The 12,607-nt window shown below is 50.2% G+C and overlaps 1 protein-coding gene across 9 annotated transcripts in view; it reads right to left on the minus strand.

Moving 5' to 3' along the window:
- Nucleotides 1–12,607, minus strand: part of LOC122911148 (BTG3 associated nuclear protein) — a 115,239-nt gene that overhangs the window by 38,019 nt on the left and 64,613 nt on the right. For 7 of the 9 annotated variants that reach the window (XM_044255576.1, XM_044255577.1, XM_044255580.1 and 4 more), the window contains 3 exons: nt 12,424–12,554; nt 10,935–11,006; nt 9,554–9,592 (listed from right to left, as the gene is read on the minus strand). In XM_044255576.1, the coding sequence (XP_044111511.1) occupies nt 9,554–9,592; nt 10,935–11,006; nt 12,424–12,554 (242 nt within the window). The remainder of the gene's footprint in view (nt 1–9,553; nt 9,593–10,934; nt 11,007–12,423; nt 12,555–12,607) is intronic. The other 2 variants (XM_044255583.1, XM_044255575.1) reach the window with 1 other exon arrangement.

Here is a 12,607-nt window from a genome sequence, read left to right on the forward strand (position 1 = left end):
CATCTGGGGAGCACGGGACACTGCTGTGTCTCTAATGCACCAGGCCCAGGCTCACGTGCCCCTGCAACAGACCCGCCACGGGTAGGGGCCACGGCCCAGGGAGGAGAAGCTCGTGGGGGCTCCGGAGACGCAAGGCAGAACTGCATCCGTGTAGGGCGCACCGGCAGACGGCAGCTCTCCCTCTCCCGAAAACAGTGACCATGCACGCGGCTCTTACCCCCTCCCCACCCCGGCACGAAGCGCGGAGCTTTCCCAGACACCAGGCGCTGACACAGAAAGTCATCCCCGTGAACAGCCCATGACGCACGGGACCAGAGCCCAAGAGAAGCGGGAAGAGCCGCGGTGGCTCCAGGATCAGGAAGCAAGGAGGAGAAGAGGCCAAGGGCTGTGTGTGGCCACGGCCCCCGCGTGACTCTGAGCTGCGCGGGAAGGATGTGGAGGGCGGCCACGTCATCGGGCCGCAGGGAGACGTAACGCGAAGCCAGCAGCCGGCCAGTCTGTGCACTCTACAGGACCAGCAGGACGAGAATTTCCTCACGGGCTTCTGCAACTCGGGAGGATATCGGCCTCCCCATGCACCCCTTCTGCTCCCTAAAACCAGAACAAGCCTCATGCGGTGCTCTTCAGGAAACCACACACCCACAATGACACCGGGACCGGCACGGGCCCCACCGCGTGGGAACTGGGGAGCCGCTCTAAGACCGTGGGGCCCCGTGTGAGTGACACGGAAAGAGCCGCAGCGCCTGGCACCGTCCTCCTGCGGGTGTGCGAGGCCAGGGGAGGGAGGCTGGGGCGCCGGGGGTGAGAAGGGGCGGGGGTGAGGGCAGGGGAAGGCCTCACGGCGCCCCAGCTTCCAGCACGGCCGCACTTCTCCCTGGTCCCACCACGGACGCCTCGTGGGACGGCGTGTTCTGTCTGGCAAAACATCATTCTGTTCTGCAAATTTTTGGTTATCGTTAAAAATGAAGCTGTCTCAAGCAGAGTAACTTCACAGGACCAAGAGTCAGCCAAGTGAGACACCAACAAGGGAGACGGAAAGGACGAGCTGCACCGACCGGCCAGAAAAAGGCCGCTTCAGAGCAACACGCAGGGTCTGCTTAAGTCAGAAAACCAGGCTGCCGTCAGGAAAGCAGAAGGCGACAGCTGGGAAAAATCCTCCGGCCGCCCTCGGCGCTGTCCTGCCTGTCCTTGAGCTCCGACTGGGACGGTGAGCGCCGGGCAGAGCTGGACGGCAGCACGCGCTCGGACAGGCGACCGTGCGCAGACGATGAGTAAAGCCCCACCGGCACGGCAGAGACGGCAGGCAGGGCGGCGGCCCACTGTCCTCTCAGGCAGCGGCGAGGCGCGGGTGCTGGCGGTCCAGCGTCTGGGGAAGGCCGCCGCCCACACAGACAAGCCCAGGCCTGCGGCCACAGCGAGCCCCACAGCACCCGCAAAGCACGCACAGGACCCTCGGGTGTACCATGCGGAGAGCGGGGCTCCTCCAACACGCCCGGAGCCCCTCAGGGGCTAAACGCCGGGCCTGCCATCTCGGCCACAGGGGCCGGGACCTCGGCCTTCCGGGCCGACTCCGGATGTGCTGTCCAGCCACACACGGTACCGCCATCACATAAAGTCCACGTCGTTTTACCTTTCAAAGCTCCCGAGTGGCCTTCCGCTCAGGAACAGAGACGAAAACGGGAAGGATCCAACGTCACGTGTGATACTCTGATGAGGACACTACAAACACGAGTCGTCCAAACCGGAGATGGATGATGGGCAATGACCGTCCTCTCCTGTCCTAGACGGGACAGCTCTCTGCCCACCCAGAGAACAGGCGGCGAAAGCCAGCCGAGCGCCGCCCTCCCCTGCCTGGCCCAGCGACCTTCTCTTCAGACAGGGCCGGGGGACGCGACCGGGGCTGCTGGCGATGGTGGCACGGCCCTGGCTTCTGGGAGCGCCGGGCTCCGATGGAAACCCCGGGAGGGGCACATGGCCGCGGGGCAGGAGACGAGACTTCGTCAGGCCCGGGTTCGGCGGGGAGTCTGGGAACCACTGCGAACAGCTACGCACCCGCAGGAGACGGAGGAGGACAGCGGCAGCTGCAGGGCCAGAGAACCGTCCGTCGGGGAAGGCGGGACGCGCGGAGACGAGACCGCGGCGGGAGGGGCCCGAACCCGAACTGTCACAGCTCGGCTCCACGGAGGACGGCGCTCCAGAGGCCAGCGCGGGTGCAGCCCTCGCGGGGACAGCGCGGTCTCGCTCCCGCGGGGCCACAGAGGGACGGAGGGCGGCAGAGCTCGCAGGTTCCAGCGCGGCCGCAGAGCCGGAGCCCAGGACGGGCGCTCAGCCCGGGGTCACCTTACGCCAGGCCCCGAGGCAGCGCCGGGCCACCGCTCTTCCGCAGGACCCCGCAAGGGCAGCGCCGGGGGACGCCCTCCTTCCCCTTGGGTTGGGGGTTAGGCCCGGGAGTGCGCGGCAGGAATCTGCTGGCTCTGGAGACGCCAGACGGGGCCGCAGACACAGAGACGCTCGGTCACCGGCCGGAGAGCTCGGAGCGCGGCCGCAGACCCCAGAGACGGGAGGGACTGACGGCTTTTCTCCGCGGCGCACTGAGGAGCCGCCCGGGCTCTGGGCTCCGCCGCGGGGACTGGGCGGCCGCCATCTTCGTTGGCCTCCGGGGCTCTACGGAAAGCGCGCGGGGACCAAAAGCTCCGAGAGCGGCCGCAGCAGATGACTCCGCCCTGGCGAGGGCGGCGCAATCCCGCCTCCGACAAAGACGTTTGAGAATCGCGGCAACAGGCCCCTCCCCCAGAAGATCAGCAAGAACGTCCGGCCAAGACCAAGTTCACCCACTAACGACACCTGCGGAACTTCAAGCTAGGGGAAAGCGACCCATAGATGTCCCAGCTTTTTTCCCATGATCCTTTGACTAAGGATCCTCTGACTAAGCAAAGTTAAATTTTAAAAAAATTTTTTTTCTATTTTTATTTTTCCTCTTTCCTATTTTAACATTTTAAACTAACTTATAATAAATTTTTTTAAATCTTTTTTAATTTTCATCATTAGTCCTATTTTATCCCTCCATTGCATTTAACCTTAATTTTTATATATAGGGTTTTTTTCCTTTAAAATTTTGGGATACAATTTCTCTAACAGATCAAAATACACCCTAAATGGAGCACATGGCTTTGTCCTAGTCTCCAGCCTGATCACATTCCTTCCTTTTTTTTTCCCCACCAACTTCTTATCAATTCCTTTTTTAGAATCTTTTTTAATATTCATCTTTACAGTTATATACCATCCCTTCATTGTGTTTACCCTTATTTTTGTGTATATATATGTTTTTCTTTCTTTAAAATTTTGGAAGGTAGTTTCTTCTAACAGACCAAAATACACCCAAAACACTCAAAATCAAGTGTGTGGCTCTGTTCTATTCACCAGTCTAAGATAGATAGATAGATAGATAGATAGATATTTTTTCTTCTTCTTCTTTTTCTTTCTTTCTTTCTTTTCCCCCCCAATCTTCTCCCCCTGGTTTCAGGTCTCTTCTGATTTGGCTAGTGTGTATTTTTCTGGGGTCGTTGCTACTTTTTTAGTATTTTGTTCTCTCATTCATCTATTCTCATCTGGATAAAATGACAAGGCGGAAAAAGTCACCACGAAAAAAAGAACAAGAGGCAGTACCTACAGCTAGGGAACTAATCAATATGGACATCGGTAATATGTCAGATCTAGAGTTCAGAATGACGATTCTCAAAGTGCTGGCTGTGCTTCCCCCAAAAGCATAAAAGGTACTAGAGAATCCCTTTCTGGAGAAACAAAAGAACTAAAATCTAACCAAGTTGAAATCAAAAAAGCTATTAATGAGGTGCAATCAAGAATGGAGGCTCTTACTGCTAGGGTAAATGAGGCAGAAGAGAGAATTAGTTATATAGAAGACGAAATGATGGAGAATAAAAAAGATGAGCAAAAGAGAGACAACTCCTGGACCACGAGGGGAGAATTCGAGAGATAAGTGATACCATAAGACAAAACAATATTAGAATAATTGGGACCCCAGAAGAAGAACAAGAGAGACAGGCAGAAAGCGTATTGGAGCAAACTATAATAGGTAATTTACCCAATATGGCAAAGGGAACAAGCATGAAAATCCAGGGAGCAAAGAGAACCCACCTCAAAATCAATAAAAAAAAGTCCACAACACGTCATCTAATAGTAATACTTACAAGTCTTAGTGACAAAGAGAAAATCCTGGAAGCAGCTCGGGACAAGAGGTCTATAACATACAACAGCAGAAATATTAGATTGGCAGCAGACCTATCCACAGAGACCTGGCAGGCCTAAAAGGACTGGCATGATATATTCAGAGCACTAAATGAGAAAAATATGCTGCTAAGAATGCTATAGGCTATCATTGAAAATAGAGAGATAAAAAGCTTCCAAGACAAACAAAAATTAAAGAATTTGCAAACATCAAGCCAGTCCTACAAGAAATATTGAAAGGGTCCTATAAGCAAAGAGAGAGCCTAAAAGTAACAGACCAGAAAGGAACAGAGACAATATACACTAACAGTCACCTTACAGGCAATATAATGGCACTAAATTCATATTTTTCAAAAGCTGCCCTATGTAAATAGGGCAAAATGCCCCAATCAAAAGACAGAGGGTATCAGAATGGATAAAAATAAATAAATAAATAAATAAATAAATAAATAAATAAAATAAAAAAGACCCATCAATACGCTCTCCCCAAGAAACTCATTTTAGACCCAAAGATACCTCCAGAGTTAAAGTGAGGAGGTGGAAAATAATTTACCATGCTAACGGACATCAAAAGAAAGCTGGGGTGGCAATACTTATATGAGATACACTAGATTTTAAGCCGCGGACTATAATAAGAGATGAGAAAGGACGCTATATCATATTTAAAGGGTCTGTCCAATAAGAAGATCTAACATTTTTAAATATCTATGCCCCTAACATGGGAGCAGCCAATTATATAAACCAATTAATGACAAAATCAAAGAAACACATCAACAATAATATAATAATAGTAGGGGACTTTAACACCACCCCCCTTACTGAAAGGGACAGATCATCTAAGCAAAAGACCAACAAGGAAATAAAGGCCTTAAATGACACACTGGACCAGATGGACATCACAGATATATTCAGAACATTCCATCCCAAAGCAACAGAATACACATTCTTCTCTAGTGCACATGGAACATCCTTCAGAACAGATCACATCCTGTGTCTCAAAGCAGGTCTCCAAGTCCTAAAAGATGAGGATCATTCCCTGCATATTTCCAGACCACTATGCTCTGAAACTAGAACTCAGTCCCAAGAGGAAAGCTGGAAAGAACCCAAATACAATGAGGCTAAAGAACATCCTACTAAAGAATGAATGGTTCAAACAGGAAATTAAAGAAGAACTGAAAAAATTCATGGAAACAAATGAAAATGAAAACACAACTGTTCAAAATCTTTGGGATGCAACAAAGGCGGTCCTGGGAGGAAAGTCTAGAGCAATACAAGCCTTTCTCAAGAAACAAGAAAGGTCTCAAGTACACAACCTAGCCCTACACCTAAAGGAGCTGGAGAAAGAACAGCAAAGATACCCTAAACCCAGCAGGAGAAGAGAAATCATAAAGATCAGAGCAGAAATGAATGAAATAGAAACCCAAAAAAACAGGAGAAAAGATAATGAAACTAGGAGCTGGTTCTTTGAAAGAATTAATAAGATTGATAAACCCCTGGCCAGACTTAACAAAATGAAAAGAGAAAGGACTCAAATTAATAAAATCATGAGTGAAAGAAGAGAGATCATAAACAATACCAAATAAATACGAACATATTATGAGCAACTATACACCAGCAAATTTGACAATCTGGAAGAAATGGATGCATTCATAGAGTATCAACTACCAAAACCGAACCAGGAAGAAATAAAAAACCTGAACAGACCCATGACCGGTAAGGAGACTGGAGCAGTCATCAAAAATCTCCCAACAAACAAAAGCCCAGGGCCAGACAGCTTCCCAGGGGAATTCTACCAAACATTTAAAGAAGAATTAATACCTATTGTCCTGAAACTGTTCCAAAAAATAGAAATGGAAGGAAAACTTCTAAATTCATTTTATGAGGCCAACATTACCTTGATCCCAAAGACCCCATCAAAAAAGAGAATTACAGACCAATATCCTTAATGAACACAGATGCGAAAATTCTCACCAAAATACTAGCTAACAGGATCCAACAGTCCATTAAAAGTATTATTCACCACGACCCAGTAGCAATTTATTCCTGGGCTGCAATGTTGATTCAACATCCACAAATCAATCAATGTGATATAATACATTAAAAAAAGAAAGAATAAGAACCATATCATACTCTCAACAGATGCTGAAAAAGCATCTGACAAAGTACAGCATCCTTTCTTGATCAAAACTCTTTCAAGTGTAGGGATAGAGGGCACATACCTCAATATCACCAAAGCCATCTATGAAAAACCCACAGTGAAAATCATTCTCAATGGGGAAAAACTGAGAGTTTTCCCCCTAAAGTCAGGAACATGGCAGGGCTGTCCACTATCACCACTGCTATTCAACATAGTACTAGAAGTCCTAGCCTCAGCAATCAGACAACAAAAAGAAATTAAAGGCATCCGAATCAGAAAAGAAGTCGTCAAACTCTCACTCTATGCAGATAATATGATACTTTATGTGGAAAGCCCAAATGACTCTACTCCAGAACTGCTAGAACTCATACAGGAATTCAGTAAAGTGTCAGGATATAAAATCAATACACAGAAATCAGTTGTGTTTCTATACACCAACAACAAGACAGGAGAAAGAGAGATTAAGGAGTCAATCCCATTTACAACTGCACCAAAAACCATAAGATACCTAGGAATAAACCTAACCAAAGAGGCCAAGAATCTGTACTCAGAAATCTATACTCATGAAAGAAATTGAGGAAGACAAAAAGAAATGGAAAAACGTTCCATGCTCATGGACTGGAAAAACAAATATTGTGAAAATGTCTATGCTACCTAAAGCAATCTATACATTTAAAGCAATCCCTATCAATATACCATCAATTTTTTTCAAAGAAATGGAACAAATAATCCTAAAATTTACATGGAACCAGAAAAGACCCGAATAGTCAGAGGAATGTTGAAAAAGAAAGCCAAAGTTGGTGGCATCACAATTCCAAACTTCAAGCTCTATTACAAAGCTGTCATCATCAAGACAGCATGGTACTGGCACAAAAACAGACACATAGATCAATGGGACAGAATAGAGAGCCCAGAAATAGACCCTCAACTCTATGGTCAACTAATCTTCAACAAAGCAAGAAAAAATGTCCAATGGAAAAAAAGAGTCTCACAAATGGTGTTGGGAAAATTGGACAGCCACATGCAGAAGAATGAAATTGAACCATTTCCTTATACCACACACAAAAATAGACTCAAAATGGATGAAGAACCTCAACGTGAGGCAGGAATCCATCAAAATCCTTGAGGAGAACACAGGCAGCAACCTCTTCAACCTCAGCCACAGCAACTTCTTCCTAGGAGCATCACCAAAGGCGGGGAAAACAAGGGCAAAAATGAACTATTGGGACTTCATCGAGATCAAAGCTTTTGCACAGCAAAGGAAACAGTTAACAAAATCAAAAGACAGAATGGGAGAAGATATTTGCAAACGACCTATCAGATAAAGGGCTAGTGTCCAAAATCTATAAAGAACTTAACAATTTCAACACCCAAAGAACAAATAATCCAATCAAGAAATGGGCAGAGGACATGAACAGACGTTTCTGCAAAGAAGACATCCAAATGGCCAAAAGACACATGAAAAAGTGCTCCACATCACTGGGCACCAGGGAAATACAAATCAAAACCACAATGAGATCCCACCTCACACCGGTCAGAATGGCTAAAATCAACAGGTCAGGAAATGACAGATGGTGGCAAGGATGCAGAGAAAGGGGAACCCTCCTACACTGTTGGTGGGAATGCAAGCTGGTGCAGCCACTCTGGAAAACAGCATGGAGGTTCCTCAAAAAGTGGAAAATAGAGCTACCCTGTGACCCAGCAATTGCACTGCTGGGTATTTACCCCCAAGATACAAACGTAGTGATCCGAAGGGGAACGTGCACCCGAATGTTTATAGTAGCAATGTCCACAATAGCCAAACTATGGAAAAAACTTAGATGTCCATCAAGAGATGACTGGATAATGAAGATGTGGTATGTATATACAATGGAATACTATGCAGCCATCAAAAGAAATGAAATCTTGCCATTTGCGACGACGTGGATGGAATTAGAGGATATTATGCTGAGCAAAATAAGTCCATCAGAGAAAAACAATTATCATATGGTCTCCCTGATAAGAGGAAGTTGAGAGACAAAGTGGGGGGCCATGGGGGGAAGGGACGTAAAAAATGAATGATGGGGTCAGGAAGGAGACAAACCGTAAGAGACTCTCAATCTTACGAAGCAAACTGGGGGTTGCTGGAGGGAGTGGGGAGGGAGAGTGGTTGGGTTATGGACATTGGGGAGGGTATGGCCTATGGTGAGTGCTGTGAAATGTATAAGCCTGACAATTCACAGACCTGTACCCCTGGGGCAAACCAATACACTGTATATTAATAACAATTAAAAAAAAAACACCTCATGTGTACATTCAAGGTGAGACTGGAAACAGAGAAACTCCAATCTAAACAAGTGACTTAGGGTCCACTGTGCTTCTCCCAAGGCATTCGGAGGTTCCAAATACAACACACGGGGTGCCATTGTGCTCTCGTTTCTGAGTCCAGGGATCCCGATGCTGCAGGCCCCCCCAACAGCAACAGGGCCGCACACGGCTGTTTCGAAGCCGGCAGCGCAGCTGGTCTCGAGAACCAGAAGTATCATTGTTGGGACAGCAAATGAGCTCTCGTGGCTCCGGGTCCCGTGGTATCAGGAAGATTCTCCAGACTCTGTTTCACCATTTTTCAAATACCACAAACATCTCTGTAACGGAAACTCTCCAAAAGGGCATGGAAATATCAATGCTCCAAGTCACCGACAATCTCACTGGATGTGAGCAAGCTAGAGCCTCCCGCCGGAGCACTCCACCTCGTGAACACGGTACGCATCCCGAGCGTCCAACGACTAATCCGTTATGCTTTTTGTCAGAGATTTCTTTTAAAGGCTGGTGACTGGCATTTTGCAGTAGCCTCCACGAAAACCCCTCCGCACTCTAGTATATAACCAGTGCACGGACGCGGCCGCCGACGGCACGCGTGTAAGCTCACAGACGACAACGCCACAGGGACGGATGTTCCGCTACAAAACAAAAAACGACATCACACCCCACAAAGCCACACATGTAGCCCAGAGCCCCACCTGTGCACGTGTCCACGTGCTCCAAGACGTCCGTGGCTGCAGGGCTAGCGCTGGCCTGTCCCCGAGGCTGATGCCGCACCAGCGTCCGGCTGCCCACCCCACCCCGTAGCAATGCCAGATGTGGCGACACCCACGGCAAGCTGGCATTACGGGAGCGCACGTGAGCACTTACCTGCCCATCCTGGCCCACATGGTGGATCTGGAGATTGCCCTGCAGAATGGGTGAAAAAGGCAGAGATCAAGGACCAGAAAAACTTCCAGACCCAATGAGACAGAGGCAGGGGCAACCGTTCCGTCTCTGGATAAACAGCAAAACTATGTGTACGAGCTCTACAAAACGTCAACCCCTGTAACAATGAAACACCCAAAACAAAACAAAAACCGAGTTTACAGACTATTTTCTCTTATAAAAACAAGCTGAAAAAAAACCATTGTACCACCCCCCAGTACTGACCCCAAATGGAACTGTCACGTTTTCCCCCAAATTCAATTTTGAAACAACTTTAGACCGAGGAGAACAAGAAGTTGTTACACAGCGCTGTCCCGTGTACTCGTCACCCAGGGCCCTGATGGGGACACCTGAGGCACCCAGGGGCAGGGCCCCAACCCGGGAGCAGACAGGACACAACACAACTGACCAGATCACAGGCCCAGTGGGGTCTGACCAGGTGGAAATGCATTTTCATTTGTTTAGGAACAAATGACTGTTACAGCACTAAGAGGCTCTGCTAAAACTGTCTGTACAGGCAGCTTCGCTTTGACAAAGTATTCGTTCAACGAACAAGTGTTCTGCGTGTGGGGACCAACCGCGGCTGTAACTTAGGACAAAGTAATTATTGATGGCATCAACGATTTCTTCTGATTCAGTGCACTCGATTCCTAATGGAAACAAATGCTGGATTACATGGACAGGAGGGACGCGCTTATAAGATGTGGAAAAAGGGGCGAATTCATGAAATCCAAGAAATATTCTAATGACTTTTTGGGCAGAAACAGTATGAACACAAATGTATAATGATTTCCCTTCAGGAGGCTACCGTAAGTTCCAGGGTGTAGTGAAGGATCCCCTCTCCTGGCAGGCGTCGGCGGCCACTACCTGGGCCTCGAACCTCTCTGCGCCCCTACAAGGGAGCTCCCCCCGCCCTCAAGGGAACCCGGCGCCTGCAACCTCCTCCGGACGCACCGTCGGCCCTCCTTTCCCGCCCAGCGCTGTGGCCACTCCACGAGGGGCTGCCCTCCTGCCGGGGTACCCCCTCACAGGACCTGGCCAGCGCTCGCTCAGCAGCAGGTCCTTACCCCCCCCCCACCCCTGCCCCAAGCACCTCTGGGCCACTTCCCTCTGGACGCTGCCTGCTGCCAGGCACCTCCGTCCTAACAACATGTCCTAGGTCCCTCTCCCCGCAGCCCCTTCCCCGACCACAGCGACCTCCTGAGGAAACGGGAGTCAGGTGGTCACTGCGGGAGGCTGTGTCAGCTGGGGACCCCCAGCCGTCCCCCCTGCTGGACCACGACCCCGGAGCAGGCCCAGGGCAGCGCCAGGGGCCTGGACTTACCTCGCTGTCCTGCGTGATCTGCACCTGCTCGCCCTGCGGCACCTGCGCGATGTGGAGATGGCCCTGTGGGATCCGCAGCAAGAGAAGACACCAAGAAGCATCAGAAGAAACCCACAGCCACAGGAAACGAGCAACGCTTTCTGAAGCTCTTGCTCCGGATTGGCTGCTGGCAATTCCAGACCATTAAACCCTGAACAGCGTAAGAGAACATGCGGACGAGGCGGGGAGTGCATTATCAAACAGCCTCCTGAAAGTTCTGGTCTGTAACACACACAGAGCACCGCAATGTTCTTAAAGAGGCAATGGGGCCCAGGAACAATCTGTTCCATCTTCAAATGGTACCAAACAGGCAAATTTAACAATGGAAAGAGCATTAGGAGAAGACGGGAAACAGTTATTTCCCAGAAAATGAGAAGAACTTTTTTTTTTCCGCCATCCTGTCAATGTGGAGGGACCAGAAAGCTCCCGGAAGCAGCAGGTGGTGTCCTCAAGGTCTGGGGTAAGAAGGCCACAGTGCAGTACGGGGTCGGTGGGAGGAGCCGCACTGGGTGTCTACGCTGAACGTGGGTTAGGCAAGGTGTTTAAGTCAAGAAACAAAACTACTTAAACAGGTCAGTCAACACCAAAAACCCCGCTAATATGCCCTTAGGGCTGTGGGGGCAGGCAGGACCCCACCCGGCATAAATGCCGGCAAAACTCAGCGCCGCTGGGAACTTGCTGCTGCGCTGGTTCTACTCCAACTGTGCAAACTGGATCCAAGTGATCCGCCCCAGACCTCCCTCAAAGACTCTGCCGCTAAGACAGGAGTAATGGCCTTGGTGACAGTCAGTCACACAGAGGACTCAGCATCCTCCTCTGGAAGGTGAAGAAAACCCCTCGAAAAGCACTGGTTAGCAGCTTTCCGGGAGCCCACCTTTCCGAGGCAGCACGCCAAGTGCAAGGTCAGACCGGGGCCCTGCGACTTGCAGGAGAACGTAGCTCGGTGGGACGCGGACGTCCGCAGGAGCCCAGGGGCTGAACAGGGGCAGCTCCCTCACGACACCCCTACTCTCCTCGGCCACAGGGCCCAGTGATCAGGAGGCCTTTCTACCCGGGCCGGGCCATGCAAAGCAGAATGCGGCGCTCACAGCCTCCACAAGCTTAGCGCACGTCACACCACGCAGAGGAAGGGCTACGCAGGACTAAAGGCCACTCCCTTTCTCTCCGGACACCAGAAGGAGATGACTTGTTCTTCCCTCAGGGAAAGGGTGCCGTGTTTCTGAACTGAGAAAATATCAACAGGGCACCTGCAGCGGACAGCAGGACAGGCCAAAATAGGGACAGTTGAAGACCCAGACCCTCGGAGCAGACGGCGGCCTCCGGGGTAGCACATGCAAAGGAGACGAAGGGGCCATGGGGCATGGCCCTCCCCACTGGCCGTGCCCCTGCCCCAGCCCCAGCCCCCTCCCCGCATCCCTTCCGGAGGCAGACTGATGAGAAGGGCACATACTACTTGGACCTGTCCGTCCTCTCCGATCTGGTGGATCTGGACCTGCTGGGCGCCAGCCAGGGCGTAGTGCAGGGCCTGTGGCGGGGGCTGCGGCAGCTCACCGGTGGGGGGCGGGGTGCTCATCACGGTCTCTGCGGAGAAGGACAGAAGGCCTCAGGCACCAGCCCGAGACGGGCGGCCCCAG

This window comes from Neovison vison, chromosome 7 (genome assembly GCF_020171115.1).
Source record: "Neovison vison isolate M4711 chromosome 7, ASM_NN_V1, whole genome shotgun sequence".
NCBI lineage: Eukaryota > Metazoa > Chordata > Mammalia > Carnivora > Mustelidae > Neogale > Neogale vison.